The sequence below is a fragment of the Glossina fuscipes genome, unplaced genomic scaffold, assembly GCF_014805625.2.
Source record: "Glossina fuscipes isolate IAEA_lab_2018 unplaced genomic scaffold, Yale_Gfus_2 118260, whole genome shotgun sequence".
Lineage (NCBI taxonomy): Eukaryota > Metazoa > Arthropoda > Insecta > Diptera > Glossinidae > Glossina > Glossina fuscipes.
This window is the reverse complement of record NW_024006261.1, coordinates 1-22,929: the sequence shown is the minus strand read 5'-3', so window position 1 is coordinate 22,929 and position 22,929 is coordinate 1. Positions and strand designations below refer to the sequence as shown.

Below are 22,929 nucleotides of genomic sequence, written 5' to 3'. Positions count from 1 at the left end.
TTTCATTCGTTGGAAACACATATCCATACCTTATCGGCAGTTGTAAGCTCCCCGTGCGTTATAGCGAATCTATAATTGGCAACTATCGAGTTTATTCGTTGCTGAGAACCATAGATCAGTCCCCATACGCACACCACACAATAAAGGAGATATCGAATCGAAAGTCCTCATAGGAAGGTAATTAACAGTTTATTATATATGCATCGCAAATAAGTCGATTAGACATATCGTATGCAGTAGGAGAGTACTCTTTCTAGATTTAATCATAGAGTATTAGAAAAATTTATCAAAATACATTGCATTATATAGTAAATTAAAATATCGTAAGAACGATGCAGATTTTGTTATAAACTGCGTTAATGCGGACCACGCTAGGGGGGCAGATAGCTGTAAATCCCCAAGAGGATATGCGTATTTATTCCAAAATTAACACACTTAGGTTAGGTTAGTGACGCTAACGTTGTACGTGTTAGGGATGTGGGCGTTAGGTTTGCCCGGGTATCATGACTTGTTAGCCGCATTTTACATGTTATTGTGCATTCACGCTAATTTCCATGCCCTTATAATTTCATGCATTTCGCTCTCATAGCGAAGTTATTTTAAGCTCTTACGCGTTTTGCCTTCCTCGTTATTTCGCACAATATAAACTATTACGTGCCATATAACCTTTTTTTCCTTCTTTTGCGTTCCTCTTTTCTTTTTTTTTTTTTTTTGCGGGCAAAAGTTTCGTTCCGTTGTTGTTCGCTATTCATGATGCTGGCTATGAAACTAAATATTAAGCTTTGAAGGCGTCAGTTTGCTGCCTTGTTGTGCTATTTTTAGAAATTACAAAGCTCTTTTTCTACATTTTCCATATGTGCAGAGAGAGAGAGCTAAAGATATTATATTATATTTGTAACTAAGGGGGTAAAAAAAAAATAATAAAAATATTAAAGCATCCAACTACCAGCACTTGAACGTAATAGAGTTTTAATTAATAAGTGAAGTATGCAGGAGAAAAAGAAAATGATATCTTAAAGCTGTACATGTTTTCTGAGTATTCTGTAAGCTTAGCATGTATATGCAAGGTTTTGTAATTTTAATGAATAGAATTAGAATTAAAAGGAAAAGGAAAAATATAATTAATTGAATTTTTAGAAGAAACGACAGTGAATTATTTGAAATTTGTTTTTTTTTTTTTTTTTTCTTTTGCTTACAACGTTCAAAGGTAGGCGTCGTACATCATAAAACCGCATGATATGCAACATATCATAGATCAGAGGATTTGATATGTCCTTTATCGGAATTTCGAAAGTTTTGATCATCGAGATAATCAATGGAAAACTTGATTCACATATATCCTCTGCAGAATTCAAAAAGATAGAATTCATTTTCAAGCTTTTACACTAAATCATCCTAGATCACCACTAATCTGTCTCTATCTATAATCCATTCGGAACATCATCATGTTTGCGTGTGTGCCTGTGTGGTATAAAAGAAATAAGTAAGGAAGCTCGGCTCATTATTAAATACCTTACAATTATTCATATATCGACTTTTCAAAATAAGGCGTTGCGTATGGGTGGTCGTCGAAAACGCGATCCGATGCAAAGCATTTTCAATAGCGTTCGTCTTTGGTCCAGAAAATAACGGTTTACCAAATTTCATCGAAATATCTCAGAAATTGCAACTTATAAGTTGTACACAAGGAAGCCAGACATATAGACGAACAGAAACCCTTAAATTAAATCAGAAAGGGATCTTGAATGAATCGGTTTAAAAAAAGATCTTTCTGGCTATTGCATACATCAGCACAAGCTTGTGGAGTTGGGCATAAAAAAGACGAATAAAGGCACATTGAAGGGGTTGTCGATGTTTATCATGTAGAGCTGAATTACACCTTTGATATCCCCATCCGAAAGCACTAGGTTTAGGCTTTGCGTAGTGGTATAAACTACCACACCGAAGAACAATGCTACTGAATTATGGCGAATGATGATTACTGTGCTAAGGAACTATGAACACCGATGGTAGGTAAGACTGTGAATTACTCCAACCAAAACAAAACCATCATTGATAAGAACACCATTAACAAAAACTAATGCAAGGGAACTAAAAACAACAACGTTTGTCATTGGGCCAAAATATCCAAATGTACCAAATTTCATCATAATATCTCTAAAATTGCAGTATCTAGATTAACTACAAACACAAATGGACAAACATCAGTTAGAAAGAGAGACAGAGAGAGACAAGTTAAATTGAACAGTATAGCAGAGCATCTATCTTAAGTACTTGTGGACGTTATACACATATATTCTCACAAACTTAATACACTTTGTACAACAAGTGGTGTAGAGAAAACAACATCTGAAGCCATTTCTTTTTCTAGCATAAACATTCCCTTTTACGAAAACACTTAGCCGCAAAGGCAGAGAATCTCGACTAGCAATCCAATGGTCGTGGGTTCGAATCTCAAGTGCGGCCTTAGACACGACGCAAGAGCTTTTAAAACTGTAGTCTTAGAATTTATTGCTCTCTGGCTAAATTAATAATAATAACAATAATAATACTAAAGCACCGGCAAAAAACTTGTTGACTTTCCTAATAGAAATTGCACTTTTCGATTTTCTATAAAAAGAATGAAAGTTTAAATGCGTTTAAAAATAGAACGTGCAGCCATAAATCCATCTTTCCAAGCTTATTATTATGTAAAATTAAAATTACAATCAATTTGTAAGCTTAACAAATTACTTACCGCAACGTGAGAGAAGGTTTTTATTGTATTTATACATATACATTACCATATATATATATATGTATATCTATGCATGGCTTATGCATGGCATAATAATTTTACAAAAAGCTTTCCACACAGACATATAGTATACAAAACATTTGCTGCAAAAGCCTACGCATTCATTTTCTTTGGGTTGTTTTTATATTTGTTCTTTGCACACATTTTCTACATTCATTCATTCATATTTTCATAGCTGAGTGAGTTTTGTTGCCTACTTCTCTTTCCCACTAATTTCATTCATTCATGCCTTATGCTACGACATAGTTATATAGGGGTGGGTGTAGGAACGATGGCGTATTTTAGGTAATAGCGAAATGGCTACAATATTGCAATTAATGTGTGATTGTGTGTGTGCGAATATTTTATCCACAATATTGATCCAGTGTACGACAATGACGTGGGTTAGGATTTCGCTAAAGAATAACAGTTGGTGAGAGCGTACATACATATAGATACGAATGCAAGTATACTCTCGCACTCTCGTAATAATAATTAATAATTTTAGCTTGTAAAATAATTTCTTATTTTTTTTTTTTTTTTGCTTAGAATCCAATTATATTTAATGATTTTACGTTTTCATCTGCGCGTTAAGATGTATTTACTAGAAATTATATAATTATGTTATACTCGAAAAATCTCTCTCTATTAAATATTTATTATTATATAAAGATTAATATGAATTGTTATTGCTTAAAAAAATATGTCTTAGCATCTTTGTTTCCTTTTAATTAATTATTATTCAAAACAGCAATTTTTCGCCGGAAGACATACTACAAAAACAATGAAAATTTTACCTTCAAATGTAAGCAACGAAAAATATAATTTGTTTTGCAACTAAACATAGGCAAGTAATTTTATAAATGATCTCGTAAGGAAATGAATGCTCGAAATTATTAATTTCACCTAAAATTTGCATTTTTCAATATGTTTACCATATTAAAATTTCTTTTAATATAATAATTTCCAAAAAAAAAAAAATTGAACAAGTTGACTGCGATTTTCAATTGATTGCTCTATATAAATATGTATATTGTAAGAGAAAAAAGCATTTTTTAGATTTTTCATATATTTTACCTTTTTCTTCCTTCCTATTTTGTTTACAAAAGTTTATTTTGATATGTAACTTTGATATGTTTTCATATGTCATAAGTTTATATGCTTCTATTTTATATTTATGGGTTTTGTACGAATGGCATAGAAAAATATTTGTTAGTAAACACAATTGAAAGAAAATATATATATATAATATTGAATATATATATGCATCATGCAATTATGCCCAGCAGAAATGTATGTTAGAAAAGTATTTTGCGTTCGCCAATGTGTGGCGTAAAAACGAAATCTTCCTACTTGTCTTCGTCGTAAGGTCGTACAATGAAATGTACAGGACGTATTATCATCTACGCTTATCCATATCAAAGCTCTACACTTTTCTACTATCTATCCGCTCGACTTATTGCTTAAGACATTCAAATATCTGGGTATTGAGTGGTCATACTAGTACCACTAGAATAAATGCACACTTAAAGTATAAAGACGATTCGAAGAAGCATTGTTCTGCTGCTAAGTGTTACACATTGACAAGTTAAAATGCAAAAAACAAGACACTGGATAGCCAAGAAAACCTTCAAAATTGATATGATTTCAATTTGCACAGCTTTAAGCAAATTTATGTTTGTATCAACTTTACGTATGGAAGGAATACATATGCTTTGAAGTCCTTGCTTTTTGATGTAAACATTAATTCGAAAATTAGAAGAATTCTCTTTGAAGTAAACAAAGTTCATGTATTATCTTTAATCTTTAATTTAGAAGTAAAGGGACTAAGTGGGAGCAGCGCTTTTATTAGAGGCTTCAATTATTCTTTTTTTTTATTTTAAATTTTTTTTAAACTGTTTTTTGAATTTCAAGCAACTAAAAATACTGTAGTGCCCGCCAATAAATATCATGCCGTACTCTACACTCATCCATATATCAACTTTCTAAAAGCAAGCTTTTTATAAGAAGAAGTCGAAAAACTGGTCAGTTTCAATACCGTACGTCCTTGGGCCAAAACATTGGCCAGTGTACCAAATTTCATCAAAATATCTCAAAAATTTGCGGTCTATAGATAGAACACAAGAAAACAAGGCGGACGGAAGGGCAGACAAGCTTAGCTACGTATAATAAAAGATGTATCTACCTCAAGTCCTTCTGGATGTTGCATGCATACGCATAAAATTAATATTACCCTTGTTCCTTAAGTGATGTAGAGTATAATAATCGGTTATTAGGTGTATAAGTTGAAAGGGAGAATTTTTCTGGCGAAATTAAGCTTTATCAAGTATCATGCGCTCGCGCGTTACGTCGCGGTACAGACTTCGTAGTAGTCTTGGCCCCTTTTTAACGCATCGGCAAGTATGCCGAGCCTTCGGTCAGCCAAACATGACTGCAACGGTGTAAACCAGTGTTAATCAAAAAGAGACAGGTTTGGAAAATACGCAGCAGTCGGGAGATGTTTGCAGTCTAGTTTAAACGTCACTTTCTAGAATGCTTTTGTTCAATAAATTTTGATACTTTTCAATATTACAATTTTTGGCACGAAAGGATTTTTTTACTTTCTAACGGTTTCATAGTTGACTCCATATTCTCTTCAAGTCAACTTAACCATTTCCGCATATATTATCGAAACTTCACTTATTTACTATGAATTGTTGCAGGCACATATAGTCTAAATATCGGCAATATAATATAACCTCCAATATACCCTTGATTAGCTTTAGACTTGAGTTCTACCTTTCAGAGTATTCAGAACATGTAACACATAACCAGGGCAAGCCATTAAATATCTTGCATGACTTTGCATAGAACAATTTTTCCATTCAAAATTCATAACAAAATAACACAAATAGCGTAAAGCCCAAAATGTGAGGTTATGTGGTCCAAATTTGATAAAACTAATTGCCTTAACAAGGATTATCTTATCCTTCATCTGTTATCGAAATGAAAAAATTTATTTTCAAAAATACATTATTACGGCAAGTAGACATTCGTCCTCAAGGACGAACGGATGTATATTCATCATGCACAGTTAACTTATGTCAAGCCCTTCAAGTTATTGCACACATCCGCACGTATATATTCGCCATGCACAATTAACTGATTGAAGGATGAACTTGTCTCAAGTCCTTCAAGTTGTTACATACATCCGCCACTGAAGTGCAAGCGTTGTGGAGCCTAAATACTAATTTAAATAGGCCTGATAAGGCAATAAAGGCTCGAAAGGGTCAAAGATTTGTGTAAATTTCAGATCTGTGCTGTTATAAGCAGCTTGCGATTTATTTATATATTTAATAAACAACAAGTCGCAGTAGACGTTTACGATTCACTTTCAATCGAATCTATCTACCTCTCGTAAGGCATAGCATAGAATATATTGCGAAATCTTATCTTCAATACAAGGTTATCTGTTATCAAATTAACTGTTGAATGTCCATCTTAACGTAAATTTTATCAATGGTTTATTTTCTTTATCTTATAACGAACGTAGTTCCAATGTACGTTAATTTTGAATTCTATAGCAATTTTCGTAACTCTATAGCAATATCGTAACTTCATATAAAGACATTTTAGTGAGTAAATTACTCCTTTACTTAGTCCTTTTATTATTCTTTTTGGAAAATTTTTATTTTTAAAAACGAAAACATTAACGCAGCTAAACATCTGTTCACTTTGCAAAAATTTTCTTTCGATATTTTTATAATTTTTAATTTTTTTTTTTTTTTTTTTTGCGCAATTGTTCACCTCGTACAAGTTCTTTCTGCACTTGTCAAAAGCTGACCTCCGTTTCTGTTAAAGTTTGAAAACATAAAACGTAGAAGAAGAAGAAGAAATACGCGATAAGAATTTAATATTCGAGAAACGGAGCCCGCCAGAAAATCATTCTATCAACTGCCCAATAAGACAACTTGATTCTATTGTACATCTCATCAGCATTGTCGCCGAGAGTGTTTTGTCATAAGTCAAAGCATCTAACATGAACTTTTGACCTTTTCAAAGTTAACAAATTGCCCAGGAATTCTTATTTGGTTTTCGTGTCAACATTTTTGGAAGAATACTTTACGGGTTTTTTTTTTTTTTTTTTTTCTCTCGCATTGATTGCAAATCAAATATTCTTATCATTTATATGTTGAGAAAATATCATCAATTAAAACTTCATAATTCTTATACATATATATAATAGATGTAGTTGTATGTTTCTTTTACTTTTCACAAAATTTTCTCAGAAAAGACTTACACTACTGTGTTATTACTACGTAGATAAACAATATGTACTCATTAAGCACGTAATTATGAATAAGAAATAAATTTTCTTGATAATAAGAAAATGCTTAGTGCTTCAATAAGCACTTTGACACTTTTAATGAGAATAGTTCCAACAATGTTGCTAATTAATAATAACTTATTAACTTACCTTTACTGTATAGGACCTCATTTTTACCACTATAATTGTCCTTATTATTATGCACTTGACGATCTTGTAATTGCTGAGCATTGGAGGCTGAGGATAATTCAGAGTTTTCCACCATAACCGAGACTGGTACAGCAGCAACAGTTGCGAAAAGGAGTGTCATTAAATATATCAATACCATCATTGTAAGGATTGTTGTCGTTACAGCTGAATGCAGATAGTTTTGCATTTTATTTTAATTGTAAATTAAGTAAACACTTAATGTTTATTTCGTATCGATTTCAAGTAAATTCTGTGCCTTTATAAATTTGCAATTATTATTAAAATTAATTCACTTTTTTTTTAAAACTTTATTGAATACTTGTTTTCAATACCAGAGCTCTAAATGAACTGCAAGCAATCGACGAAAAGCAACAGTTTTTATGGCATTTACTCCTCAACTATATTTTATAGTCGGTATTTTGTTTCTTCTTTACCTCTTGGTTTTGTTTTAAAAAAAAAAAACAAAAAACAAAAAAAACGCATACATTTTACTCGGGCAGTTGTTCGTACACATACCACATCTTTCTTTATTGGGCTAGCATACTGAGCCTGCTAAGCATTACTTGTCATATACAACAACAACAGTCAAAAAACTGATTCTGTCTACTTGGTAACTACGTCATTAACATCTCTTTCATAGAGATATATATTTACGACTACCATAGTTACTTACTTAGTTGGTGTGTTGTTGTTTATTGTCATGTTTACCGCTTAAGTTTTATCCTTTTTTCGATTTTGCGTGAATGTATTCGTTGCCGAGTTCATCGTCCATATGTTTATTTCTCTAAAAAATACAAAACAACAACAACAACAACAATAATAATAATAGCAACAAAAACAAAACAAAAGTCATTGCTGCAAGATTTTAAAGAATTGTTGCTGTTTTATTTTATTTTATTTGTTTTTTTTTTTTTTTAATTTAATTTTTTATTTCTTTGTTTCAATCACATGCGCAGTTCGGTGAAGCTTCTAAGCTTTTATGGTAGACCTCAAATGATTCGGGTAAAAAGTTAAAGTATGTTGACCGTTAATAATTTTATAGAAGCTTTAAAGCACTTTATAATCGATCGACAATTATAAACGAAGCAAGCAACATTTTTATATAGACGATGTTCCCGTTTGCCATTATTCGCTAAATTCTCTTTCTGAGCAATATTTAACTAAACTCATTTACGTACATACACACATACATTATTTCTTTTGAAACAATGATTTACAGTTGACGAAAACAAAAATCATCCTATTGGGCAAAATGATAAATATTTTAAATTCTTTTCTTTTTTAAAAAATAATCACAAAACATAAACAAATGGCGCTATAACTATTGACATGACGTATATAAGTGAGTGAAAAGTATCATAAAGTGTATAATCCAATGGTCGCGGATTCAAATCTCACGTGCGGTAATGTTTTCAATAATATTATTATTATTATTTTAGACTAATGAAATAATTTCTTAAATTAAAAGTAAAAGACATTGAGTACTAGCAACATAGGCTATCGGCTCTAACTTATAAAAGTACATCAGATATTGAGGCTAAGACTTTTAATAAAGTAATAAATTGTATTGATATTCTGTTCTGTAACTCGTAGAATGTCCATTGTCGCTCCAAATGCAATACTTCTAGCCCAGGAAAAGTTAAGGCAGTCACTGAGATAATGTGCTTTATAGTGAGAATTTGTCCACAATTGCAGATTGGGGAGGAAGACTTCTCTAAGATCCATTGGTGGAGTTCCAATTTTACGGCCAAGGCGAATTCTCGAATATGTTTGAGTCTTGAAAATATCCACACACACACACACACACACACACACAGGAAACCCAAACACCATAAATGAGCTCAACCTTTTTATACTTTGACAAGCATTGATCGACGTCTTTTAAGCAACCGCAATCTATACCGTCCACGCACGTACATCTATGCCATCTATATCTGAAAACTCGGGAAAATTGAACGTGTTAAGTATGTAATATCAAGTGACACAACTTTTTTGTACACTTAATAAATAACGAAATTATTGTGAGATTTTTTAATACCAGGGTCGTGGCTGCTTTTATTAAACGATGCCCTTAGTTCCTTGACCGTTTCTACTCTACCGATACAAATAAAAATTTGGAAGAAAAATGGAAACCTTCCGAAAATATGACTCCAAGTACAGTAAGCATCAGGAAATTCGTTCGAAAAATTTATGTTAGAAAAGTGGTATCGAATAGAATTTTCCTTTGTTTTTTTTTGGGAAAAATTCCAAAAAAATAAATTATAATTTATCCAAAACGTTGCCCTATACTCAGTTCTTACGAAGCGATGAACATCTCAAGACAATGAGGTAAAAATTGAAGTGAGAGTGTGGAGCAGAGAGGCTTAGCTTTGAAAAACTACTTTCGAAATCTTTGCTTTGCCACTGATCATCCTTACCTAAACCATTCAATCGGATTCATGACTTTGAACATTTCTATGAATTCAACACGATTTTTATTCAATATCATTTTTTAATTATTAACGAAGGATTTAAGACTAATAAAAGCACATGAAAAGTGTAATGCGATATTTCCTCTTAAAGAGGATTATGTTGGATCGCAGGCAAAGCAACTGATTTTTAGTTGGTGCAAAACAGTTACATCTCTTATGTGCATACATATTTATACATATACCTAACTTTAGCTCCACTAAATGTTAATATTTTACAAACACGAGCAACATTATAGTCGGGCGAGGCCGAACATAAGGCACGCTATATCGCTTCACTAATGCAGTTATTCACTCATGTTGGTATTAATTAACCAAAGATTACGTAATATTTTCGGCGAAGACATCATATGGCAAGATCCAAGTTTAGCAAATTTAATTTACTTTTCCATCATAAAAAACCAGGAATTTGACTTACTCTCCATATAAAGATTTGCTTGCGTGCTGATATATGTTAGGGCTCAGAAAATAGAGCTTGGTAATTCAAAATCCATTAATTAATTTTTTTCCAAAATACTATGTAAAATGCTATGAATCAATTTTCATCATAAAGGCTTAGACTTTACTTCTCCTAAAAATCCTTATATGCGATGGTAGTCAATGGTAGTCAAAAACCATACCTACATAGGCTAAATTCGATAAGGTTGAATTTTTTCCCATGACATTTGAAGTATTGAAAATTATATCCTTTTACCATATAAAGATTCAGTTTTTGTAGGAACGGTTATATGGCAGGCAGAAGATTTTCAAAGAGTTGCCCCAGCCGAATCAAATTTTTCATACCAAAGATTGCAAGTTTCAATGGTTTTCGTTACATGAGAAGTGGTCGAAAAACCAGTTAATCAAACTTCGGTGAAAGCGCTTCTTAAGCCCTCTTTGATGTTAGATACACCCGCACAAATTTAGTAGCACAAATAGAATTTTTTTTTTTTTGTTGGGTTGTTGAGTGGAGATGGAGTAAGCCAATAAAAAGCAAATAGCATAGAGTGTTCACATTTACTTAAAGCGGTAAGTGGGTTGGATGCAAGCATAACTACGAAAGAGAAATGCACAAAATAGTAGCGACATTAAGCTAATTTACCTTTCCTAACTGCCTAACTGATTTGTCCAAATAGGAAATACTCCCGAATTATGTAGTCGGCCAAATTTGGCGCCATAGTAGTGCAAAACTCAGGGCGACAAGAGCAGCGAACATTTTTGAAGATTAAAATTTTAACAAAGAAATTTTATATTCACTTTCGTAACAAAATCTTACGACACTTACGACAGTCTCTTAATACAGGGCGCGCAAGTAACTTGTAATAAGCTTAGGAACTGTATAAACAAACTTCACCTTCCTTAGGGTGTGGATATAATTAATATTATTACCGCATCAATTGTCGCGGATCTTCAGGAGCATTGTTTTAAAATGTCCTTTTTTTATATAACGTTGTAGACTCCATCCACTTTGTAATTGTGATAGTGAAAAACAAAAAAAAAAACGTAACGATTTTCATTTTTATCGTAGATTTGCGCAAATTTTGATATGTCCAGGAAATATTATTGAGCCTTGTAAGCTTTAACGACCATGCGTTTGAAATGTTAAAACAAACAAAATCTGGAAACGAGGAATGGATTCTGCAGATGTAACTTTTTCCCCAATATCGATTCGAATATTTTGTTACAAATTTTCGATAAAGACTTTGATTCAATATATCGTACTTCACTTTGCTATGCCTTATATACCTTCGTCTCACCTTATCGTAATTTAAATTCAAATATATGAATTTTGAAGCATACCATTTTCTGTCATATCCGTATGATATTTTGGCTAAAGAAATATTGTTTTTTTTTTTTTTTTTTTTTCAAATTTATATCCGATTCTTTTCAATATCTGTCAAAAAAGGACACGTCACTGTAAAATATCTTACTTCGTAGGCAAAATCGGATTGATATTATTTGCAAATTTTCTCTGCGATACAAAATCTATTTTTAACCAAATATTTCTACAATATGAAAAGACGTCGAGCCACATCCGGACATGAACGACAATTGAAGTCGTCGCGCATTCACAAAACGAGTGTATCTTTAAATATTTGTGAATTGCCTACAGAAATGCTAGCGAAGATTATCGGTTATTTAGATATAAACAATCACAAAAGCGTTCGTGCCACTTCGAGACGTTTACGGGACATCAGCGATCTGATCATTGTGCATATATTTCGCAAGAATTTCTGGAATCATACAACATGCAACTGCACCACGCATGCAGTCTTCAAGGTAACAGTAAGGAATGGAATAGAGAGACACGCTTCTTTGTTTATTTAATTTCGCACTGTGGATACAGGCAATCAACAGACAGAATCAACAATGGGCAGAAGTGTGGAATCTTACAAGATGCAACTGCAGCATGCACGCAGTCTTCAAGGTAACAGTAAGGAATGGAATAGTGAGACACGCTTCTTTGTTTATTTAATTTGGCACTGTGGATACAGACTATTCAACAATCGACAGAAGTGTATCTAAGGTCGGGTTTTGAGCGGATATTTAGCAGCTGCTTTTTACCGATACTTTTCCATAATCCGATCAAAAAAGTGTGCGATGAAAAACTTGCTAAATGCTTATTGCGTTTTTTCGATTCCATCGAGAGGCAGTTCGATTCTTTCGACATGCAAAAATGCCGATTACTGCACAGCATGGCAATGATGAATTTTTTTAAGGTAAGTCATCATCATCAAAACATTAACTCAGCTATTCATCATATTTGTTTTGATAGGCATTCAAGAAGGTCTCTATTACCCTATCGGATACTAATTTTCACAAGTGGCAAGTTATTGTGGATTTGAAAGGACCGTGGTTGGGCGCTCTATGGATGCGTTCGCCTGATCAACGGAGTAGCCATCGTAATCTTTTTAATATGCTCTCCTGCATGTTATTCTTCAACATTGCTGGTCAATCATTTAGGTGAGGTGGCAATCACGTGCTACTAGCAATTTGATGGTCAAACTCTATTTTTAGGCGTGTTTGCGAAAGTTCGGATGAAGTATATGTGTATGGGAATGATGGCAACGAACGGAAGAGAGTGACACGCACTACATTCGCTTTTACTATTCGGGCTTCGCAGGAGATGTGTTTGTTATTTCGCTCCTGTCTTGAAAGTGATTTGAAAAATATCAATTGGCCTACAACTTTGCCAAAACAGCAGTTTTACATTGATTTGGATATCATACATGCTGGCACCAATAGCTGGGGCTTTCCGAGATCTCACCATATTGTTATATGAATCTTTCGATCTCTTGCAATACCACGACATTAATTTCCATTACTTTTGTTTTGCTTTGTTATATTTTATTATTTATTTAAATTGTTTGTTGAAAAAGAATCAAATATATAATGAACAGACACACTCGGTATTTATTTAGTTTTGTAAAAACCAATAAGTCGGTGATCAGAACATCTCAGTTTACATAGTTACTTATACGCCAGCTAAAAATGAGCAAAAGATGAATATGTTTCAAGCCATCAATAACGCCATGGATATAGCATTAGGGGAAGGTCCGGCATTACCATTTGGCGAAGATGTAGGCTTTGTTGGGGTTTTTTGTTGCTCCATTAATCTGACGGACAAGTATTGGACAAGATTGGGTATTTGGTACCCCTCTTTGCGAACAAAGTATAGCTGGGTCCGCTGGGACCAGAGTCGCTAATGCAGGAGAAACCGCTATTGCAGAAATTCAATTCATTGACTATATATTTCCGGCCTTTGACCATATTATAAATGAGGCTACCGTAGTGAAGGAATTTCGACGGCGGTTCGTTGACTATTAGAGTCCCTTGCACACGTCGTATTCATTTATATTCTATAATACATTCTATAGCTGTTTTCCTTTCGAATTCAACTGGCACGCATTCTTTCTATGCATTCTACAGCTGTTTTCTTTTCTAACATGCAAAAATCATGATTTCCTTCGTAAAATAGCCCTTTAGTTCGAAAGTCTTAACTGCATCTCGGCTCGGCTCGCAATAGTGATAACTATGACGAAAACGAAGGTATAGAAGGAGAAAGTTTTTTTTTTTAAGCTTGTAATTATGATTTATAGTAAAAAGCAAACTTGGAACTCAAAATGTGTCATATTTACTACGTGCTTTCCGTTTAACAAAGTTTTTTTATTGCATTCAAACGGAGCAGAAAGCGAGTTACGCTGTGTCGTTTCTAAACGCAGACTTCAGAAATGAAGTTACGCTAATACTTGAAGAACATATAAGAGGTATAGAATGATAATTGAATTTTGCCAAAACGAGTGATTACTATCTACATGGTTGCATTTTTCTTAATTCTGTTTTAAGTGAAATTCCATATCCCTTCGTATTAAGGGAAGTGCAAAAAAATTATTGGGAATGCTTTTCTGCTTATAGTAGATTCCATAAAAGCGGACAAACAGCCTACTGCCAGATCTTTGGAAATTCAAAGAATTGAGATAAATACATCAATTTTGATCTTTACTTTCATGATAGCTTTTGCAGCTTCTATCGCCTAATATAATATTTAATGTACCGACAAATATTCTCAATTAAAATCTGCACAAAATTATATTATATGGGAGGGCCCAAGAACTTGCAAACTTTTTATGGCAAAAGAGTTTAATTTTCGATATTTTCTGCTAAAAACTAATATATAATAGAAATTTGACATAAATATTGACTCGACCAAATCTTGGTTACGTTTTAAATCTAACTATCTAACCATTTTTACGAAAAGTAAGTTTTTAAATGGCAGAAGGGTATAATTTTTATTATTCCATGTTAAAAATCAATCCATGACAAAAATTTGACATAAGAACATAAATTTGTACTACGTTGGTCTATTTTGTCGTTTCTACTCTACTCTATACGGATTCTTAAAAAAAGTAAATCCTTTAATGGCAATGAAGCTACTTTTTCTCACTTCGTGACAAAAATAGATGAATATCTTTAGCAAAAAAAATTTAATTAATTTTCAAGGCTGCACTTAGCCAGTTGACGTTTTGGGACCGTTCCCATTTAATTGTTCAAATGGAAAATGCTCCTTTGGTATATTATTCGATATTTTTGTGTATGGAGGCGATGTGATGTATGGTATCTAAAAGCCGATCTTGCCCTGCTATAATATCTTGAATTATTTAGACTTACCACCGAGGAATAAGAGTATGTTCATTGTCTCAAGACGTTTGCAAGACGAAGAAAAATGTTTCAGTACCTATAAAGTACCTAATCGACTGCAATGGAGTCCATGTGCTTGCCTGTTTGTGTGACAAGACAAGAAATGGAATGTATTTTCAATAGATGGTTCTCCAGTGTCTGCATAAAAATTTTTATAAATCATTTATCAAAACATTAAAAGTCGCCGTTTCTTTTCTTAAAAGAAAAGACTGCTGAATATAATTTTTTTGCTTGTTGTCCTTTCTGTTAAATAAAGTTTTTAAGCATTTTAGGTGGTAATAAATTTCTTACTGGAAAAGTGTCAAGACGATTTCTCATAGGTAGCAAGCAACGTAACGAAAATATTGAACTATTTTTTTTTTTATCACGTGAAGAAGGCTCTGCATCTGCCGCAGACTCGCTAGCTCCAAATGCTTATAGAAAGACTTATCCTTCTGCGAGCATTCCGAGACAAAATTAATTAACGCTTGGTTAAAATAACGATACATATATACACTTCTTGCTTTCACTTATCACAATTTTTTTCAATGCTCGAACGATTGCAACGAGCTTATGTAACTTTTTCTTTTTTTAAGGAATAATTTTCTAATATAAACTTTAATACCCAGTAAAAGTTCCTGTAAATTCAATAATGTAATATAAGTACCCTACATTCTAAGAAAACATCGAAAATATCAAATTGTGCTGCCGGGAGGAATGGATAGAGAGTTGTTGGACGAAATTAAGGAAACCGAGACGAAATCTAAGTAAATTTGCAAAAGAAGCACAAATTCTTAAAGTAAAATATAGAGAGTAATAAATTATTCTATAAGAAAATAAAGTTTTTGAAGAGTTAAATTACATTTTAGAGTTTTTGGATTAATTTTGCGCAATTGGGTTTACTTTACGCTTTAATGGATTTGCGGCCCCAATTTGTACCACTTTAACAGCATTCAGCCTTATTCGAAGCGTTGCAATTTAATGAAAGCAACCCTGTGCTCTCTTCATTCCCAACAAATGGTGCTTGTTTTTTTAAACCTTGTAAGGAAAAAACTTGCTAATGGGTTTTATCGAGATATCAAAGTCATTTTACAAGTGCACAAAGGAAGCACTCGTAAGACCAATAAAAGTTTCTCTAAGTCTCAAAAAACTATCCCTAAATCAAATAAAAGACCAATAAAAGTACCCGCCCCTTAATCCTTAAAAAGTATCCCTAAGTCTAATAAAAGTACTCGCCCCTGAGTTTTAAAAAAGTATCCCTAAGTCCAAAAAAAGTTCTCCTGTGTGCAAGAAAAGTTCGCCCTCAAGCTCAATAAAAATAGCCCCTTAAGACCAATGAAAGTTCCCCTAAGAACTTAAGTAGTACCCATTGTTAAGCCTTCGAAAAGTACTTCGAAATCCTACGAAAGCACCGCCTAGGTCCGAAAACAATTCCTTTAAGACCATTAAAAATTGCCCTAAGTACACCTTGATCAAATAGGCGTTCCAAGTCCTGAAAAAATATACCTAGGTCAAGTAAAAGTTCCCTCAAACGATTTAAGATTTAATGGATGACAAGTTCATTCACTTCTTTACTTGTAAAATTCTTCGAATGTTTGATGGAGTGTTCGTCTTTTCAGGAATTCTTACAGATAGCCGCCTTGATTTTATATTATTAATCCCGTGTTCATTTTTACAAGTGGATAATACAAACTTATATATAACTCAGTTCGATAAAATCTAGTCCTATCGGGTGATTTAATTCGATGATTTTCATATCATTAAGACTTTTCAGACTCCCGTTAAAATAAGCGCTAATGAGATGGACTTGTTGACATTACCGCCACATTGGTTCATATGAGGCTGTTGAGTAGTAGTTAAGTTTTTTATTTACCTACACTTATGACAGGTGTGAACTATTATTTCATTAGCTAGATGTACTGAAATTGATTATTATGCAAAAATGCTCTGTCACGCTTTCCTAACTAAATTAAAATAAATTGTAAAATAGACATGAATTAGGAATATTTATTTCACTACATTTCTACATTAAGTTTCCATTTGTATGCTAAATCTAATGGTTTTCAGGAAAGAGTTATTAAATTATTGTTATTATCACGGTTAGATTCATTTCATTGATAAATGGGATATCTAAGTATATCAAATATGCGGAGAATATATCATCATCATTATCGGCATCATCAAACAAAAAACAAAACAAGAAAACAAATCATATTAGGGAAAATAAAATTCTAAAGCTATCATTTAATCATCTCTTGGTTTACGCTTAAGATAAGGGACTGATTTAATTATTATTTAAATATTTGTCCACGTAAACCTATCTTCTCTTCAATTTTTGACAATTTAAAATCTTTTCTTAAGTTGTACGTATGTTTGGATCTGTATGCTTACATGTGTACGCTTAGAAAAGGGTAAAACTAACTTCGCTGGTTGCAGTAGCGTACACAATTGAACTTTAAAGTCCAGCATAAAAATTGAAGAGAAGAAGATAGAAATCAAAAACCATCAAGTTAAACAAAGATCAGGAAAGGGCGAAAGGAATAGACTTCAATTAGATACATGCTTTGTTTTACATTCTGATTAAATGTTAATTGACTTAAGATTACGTTAATTTACTGCCATCCAATGTTTGCACAATATATTTGGATACCATAGCTGTTGCTTCACTCGCATTTGGTATAAGGAAGCGATCCATATCGGTTATAAGCAAATTGTCACCCTCGGGAAATCCATATTTAAATGTAATTAAATCGCGATGTCTTTTCTTTGCAGTAATCTTAACAATACTTGCCAAAGGACGACGTACCATAATCTGAGCTTGACCACGGCCTAATTCCCGCAGAACTAATAAATGCGATGGGGTTATAATCAAGTGGGAATCGTACATATACCCATTCATATGCACTTCCTGGCATTTGAAAGCGTTTATAATATCGGGCGATTTTAAATAGTTGTTAAGCGTAACGACCTCTTGGTCATCACCGGACATCTTATTTTTATCGTCATTTAACAGAGTTTTACTTTCCAAAGGATCGCTATAATCGCCTTCGTCGTCGATGCTAAAAACTGGTGCTACATTACGATAACGTTTGCCATTACGTTCTGAAGCTGAGACATGCCGGTCTTGCGTGTACTGATGCGAATTACCGACCATCGTCGAAGCGTTCGCCGTATTATTGGAGGGATTTACAATAATATCCATAAGCTTATCTTTCACTTCGGCCGACTTGAGCTTCATAACACTTGAAAATTTTGCAAACAGATCTGTCGTAGTGCCAGTTTTAGTTGGTCTCTTGTTAGATTGCTGAGCAATTTTCTCCTTTGGTTGATTTTTAAAGCAAATTAAGCACATTTTTGGATCATGTTCCTCCAGGCAATCGCCAATATGATCCCCAAAATAGTTATGTATCGAACCGTAGCCACCCGTTAAGAGAGAAACATATTGGGTATTTTTCTGCAAAAACGATGCGACTACCATGTGGGTATATTGATCTTCTTCCATACGACCACTACCCATAAAACAAAGATGCTCTCCCCCGGCACTAGAATTCGCTTCAATTGCATGACGCTGAGCCGTTAGTAAGCCTTGAACCGCGGTCACAAAAGCTACAGGTTCTTGTAACATTAAATTACAATCCAAATGAAACGCTGTAGATAAATGACCAGCATTATATTGATCCGCCGGGCGACAATCCACCAGGAAGAAACGTACCGCATCGGCCGAGCAAATCTCTAAAGAAGTATTTTCGACCAATTCATATACTGAAACAGGTAGGCAAAGAGCCTGAAATTTATCGAATTAAGAATACAGATAGGTCAACATTTACATTCAATATAACCAACCTGTGATACAGAACACGGTTCCTCGTTTACTCCTTTCTCACTTTGTTTGCCATATAATGCTTTCAGAAAATCGGTTTTAAACGAACTCGGAGTCTTTATTGAATAATATTGGGCCAATGAACAAAAATCTACTACGTCATCCGTTTCCAAAGCACATGGCATATTTGTAAGAAAATGAATAATTTCTTGTTTGCTGGAATTTTTCATATTCAAAATCTGATCGCGTCCATTAATCAAAATGATTAAACCTAAAAAGAATACTAAAAATGGATCGGCATGTTGAAAATATAAGTCCCACATAGCCAGTATAACTGATAAGCTGCAACTCGAGGCAAATAAGCATTGGAACCATTGCTGAGAATATAAGTCAGGGGATATTTTCTTTGTATCCAACATAGTGCACAATTCAGGATCATGGTATAATATCAGTAAACGGAAGACGTGAAATACATTTCCCTTCGGCTTGCAACCTTTGGGTACATAGGTATCACGAATAGATTCGAACAAGTTGTATGTATCTGAGCGTTTCAATTTAAGTGCCAGCAATGGGAGCAGCAGTTCTATCCAGCCATTGTCGCTTTCATACTGAAGGTTTCGATTTTTGCAATAAAAAGTTAAAATAGATTCCAAATCTGATAATACCGAGACCTTATCCTCATCATCGTTGCCTATTCGTTCCACTACTGTTTGGCAATCTTCCCGTAATTTGTTTTGAAATGGCAGGTCATAGATTTCGTTAAATAAGCACATTTGATCGTTTTTATTGCGAACATCCAGACAAACTTGCCAAACATCAGGCCTTAGAGCTTCCGGCAGGGATTTTCCTTGACAAATACTGTAAATATCATTGACGTTGCAATCGTCTAACAAAGCCGATTCCAATTCGATGACCCTAAACAAACAAAGCAAACCATCGAAAATGGGACAATCCAAATGTCAATATTATTCCAATAACTTTCATGAAATCTGAAGACGTCATAAAAAGTTTGCATTCTATAATACAAACGTACCATAATTTATCATCCATTTTTCTTAAAAATTTTTTTCCTTCCAATCCACAATAATCGTATTTTTGTCGTTAATTTCACTGAACTAATAAAAAAAGTAATAAAAAAATACTTATAATTTATTTCGTTATAAACAAATTTTATATTTTTTGCTAAAGATTTCTTTAATTTAAGAATTACATTAAATTTCTTTTATATATTTGCCAAAAACTTCCAATATTATGTCGTCTATAATGTTTTTATTATTTCGTTTTAGCTGACATTTGCGAACGTCAAAACCAATATGCGGATTCAAACATATAAAAAGTTTTTTGCATGATGTGTTTATAAGGAAAGTTAGACAATGTTTAAAATGATTTTTTAAAAAAACATTTTAATTTATTCTCATATCTTACCAGTGTGTAATTACCTTACTACATCAAATATTTGGGCACTTGCTAGACTTTCTAAACCGCACTTAGTAAAGATAAAGAAATCAACTTAAATGTAAACAAATGACATGAGGATTGAAGAGACAAATGGAATGAAAAAACATTAGTTTACATAAATAAAAATAATATAAGATATTAAATAATACTATTTTAAAAGAGCATATTAGAAATTGTATTTTTCCATTGAAATAAATAATGCCCATATCTTTTTTCTTCTTCTTTATAAAAAGTGGTGTGCAGATTTTTGTTTGTTTGTTTACAAACTATGAATCTTAGTAAAATGTTGAGGAACTTTTCATACTATTTCTGTGTGCATACATGTGCGTTGGTTTTAATATACTTTAAATTGCAAAAGCCTAATAAGCATGCAAAGCTTTTATGTGGGAAGGACCTAATTTATATTCTCAGCTGTGAAAGCACCATTTAATATACCACAACTTGGCATCAGTGCCAGAATCAGGGCTTGTGCTATTAGATTGCCGTGCATACTCAGATTTGCTAGTGGGAAAAGAAGCAGAGGTAATATTGTTTGTGAAAAATTTTAAGCTGAGAAAATCATTCTCAGTTTTTGTGCAATTTACGAAAGGAAATATTCATAAGAATTTAGTGAAATTTCAGTTGAAATATTTTCTGCTAATTATTAATCTATAATCAGTGTTCTCCGATTGTTTTCGCAGAAAAGTTTCCATTTCGTTTCGCATTCGCGTTGTGTTAATTAATTAATTTCTAACTTATCTATATCACCAGATATTAATTAAACTTTTTATTAAAGGTTAGTGTTATACTAATTATTTAATCATATTCCTTGAATTTCAATCAAATAGTATTTTTCTTGTGGTTTGCTTGTTAAGATGCAAAATTTTTATAATGTATTGTGTGTTTTACATTATCTTATTGGGCGCATGTGTATATGTCGTTGTTGTTGTTGGTGTTTTTAACTGCTTAGCTGGTAGTCGCAAAGATTACTCTCTACTATCTGTATACTTTGATGTCTTTTTACGTGCCATGTGTCTGTTACTCTTCCTCACCGTCGCTTTCTGCATTGAGTTCATTCCTATTAAATCTGGACTTTTACCTTTACATGAATAGTGAATACGTCCGTGTGTCTGTATACTTTTGGTATTTTTTATTCGACTAGAAATTAAAGACACAAACATAGGCCAATTTATTTGTTAGAAAAAAGCTTTGACAGAATTTGCAAATATAAAGCATTATAAATACAAGTGGACTTTGTATAAATTAAATATCGAACTTGGGAATTACCTTTTGCGATGCAAAGAATTCTAAATGGACGAATCTTTATATTGAATGAAAACATTACATCGATAACGTAGATTTGTGTGTAAATATAAATTGATTAAAGGAAATTTATGAATTTCAACTTTCTGACCCAAACGAATGGATATTTGAATTACCCTTAAATAAACAATAAAATTCTTTCAACAGTTAAAGAGAGTAATTCAAGCATTTCCTATTTGTGGAAATAATGTGCACTTTTGTGGAATTAATGGGTAATGTTACAATACGATTGCAACTGATTAGAAATATAGAGATTTTTTTAATGCCTACTTCGAGGATCTATTAATATTTGTTACTTCTAAGCGAATATTTTAAATAAAAACATAAATGTATAGTAATACGGCGATTTTGGCGATAGAAGAATTCTTTATGCAACTCGTGGATACAGTCGGATGACTTGCAAAGCTCGATTTACAACTGTTTATTACTTATAATTATAATCAGTAGCGAAAAGATAAGAAATCATTTTGAAATAGAAGTCTGCCCAAGTTTATAGCTTGATTGTAGTCTTGCTAAATTTAATCTTTGCAATTAGAATTGCTTAGCAGCAACGAAATCAAATGCTTTATTCTTTTGCCATCAATTATGACGCTGGTACATTTTTGCAATGACTTCTTTTGTGTATTTGAATTTGACCCAAATTTTTCAGTGAACAAAATGTAAATGTTTGCAAAATACATTTACACGTTTCGTTATTCATTAGCTTCTGTTTAACTAGTGGGTGATTGTGCGTTTGTGTGTGAATAATAGCCCCCTACCACAATCTTAGTATAGTATAGTAACCGTGACCAAGATTGAAATAATTTTGCACACACGTAGAGAGGATGAGAGGCGTTAGATAAGAGTGCATACAAGTTGGTTAAAAAAAGAAAAAATAAAAAAATTAAAAAAAAAAAAAAAAACGTCAACACAAAACAAGAGACATCAAATAAGAGAATATTTAATGGCCTTATTCACCTTATGTGTTTTGCTTCTTAAAAGCGCTTGCGTTGCATTTTTCAGGTTTATTTGGGCAAGGATTTGTGTCCTTTGTGGTCGTTAAACAAGTTCAAGTTTACAAGGCATTTACTTATGTATTTTTAATAACCCTTATCGTAGAATAGGAATCCATTATGTCCTCTACTTTATAACAAGCAAAAAATGCTGCTCAGAAACCCTACAAAGTGAAGATGTTTGTGCTTACAGTTCCTGTTTTACTTATTAAGAATATAATAATTCGAAAATTGGCTCAGAAAGTTAATTTAGCATTGATAACTTATTTTTTAATTTTGTTGTTGTTTATTAATATTAAAGCCATCTAAAAGTTGCAAGAGGAAATGGCACGGTTTAGATACTTCTCCAAGTATTAAAAAGTTTTACGATATTTGTGTACATTATCTTAAAGCCTTGGAAGTTAGTCTGATGTTGTCATTTTACATGTTCTTCTTCTTCTTTTTCAGAAAAATCTAAAATC

General features: G+C 32.8%; 2 protein-coding genes across 3 annotated transcripts in view; both read right to left on the bottom strand.

The window, feature by feature from the left end:
• LOC119644511 (putative uncharacterized protein DDB_G0289263) overlaps nucleotides 1-7,623 on the bottom strand; it is a 31,334-nt gene extending 23,711 nt beyond the window's left edge. For both annotated transcript variants that reach the window (XM_038044073.1, XM_038044074.1), the window contains exon 1: nucleotides 7,233-7,623. In XM_038044073.1, the coding sequence (XP_037900001.1) occupies nucleotides 7,233-7,458 (226 nt within the window). In that variant the 5' untranslated portion in view covers nucleotides 7,459-7,623. The remainder of the gene's footprint in view (nucleotides 1-7,232) is intronic.
• Nucleotides 7,624-17,129: 9,506 nt separating this feature from the next.
• LOC119644510 (TBC1 domain family member 23-like) lies at nucleotides 17,130-19,903 on the bottom strand. Its single transcript, XM_038044072.1, has 3 exons — nucleotides 19,750-19,903; nucleotides 18,740-19,631; nucleotides 17,130-18,680 (listed from the first exon to the last, which is right to left on the bottom strand). Exons 1-3 carry the CDS (start codon nucleotides 19,764-19,766, stop codon nucleotides 17,499-17,501), a joined length of 2,091 nt encoding a protein of 696 aa, XP_037900000.1. The 5' UTR covers nucleotides 19,767-19,903; the 3' UTR covers nucleotides 17,130-17,498.
• Nucleotides 19,904-22,929: the final 3,026 nt, after the last annotated feature.

Bases quoted from the DNA above. Each gene is read 5' to 3' on its own strand.
- LOC119644510 (XM_038044072.1), bottom strand. The intron at 18,681-18,739 runs GTTGGTTATATT...GATAAATTTCAG, and splicing joins AACCGTGTTCTGTATCACAG to GCTCTTTGCCTACCTGTTTC.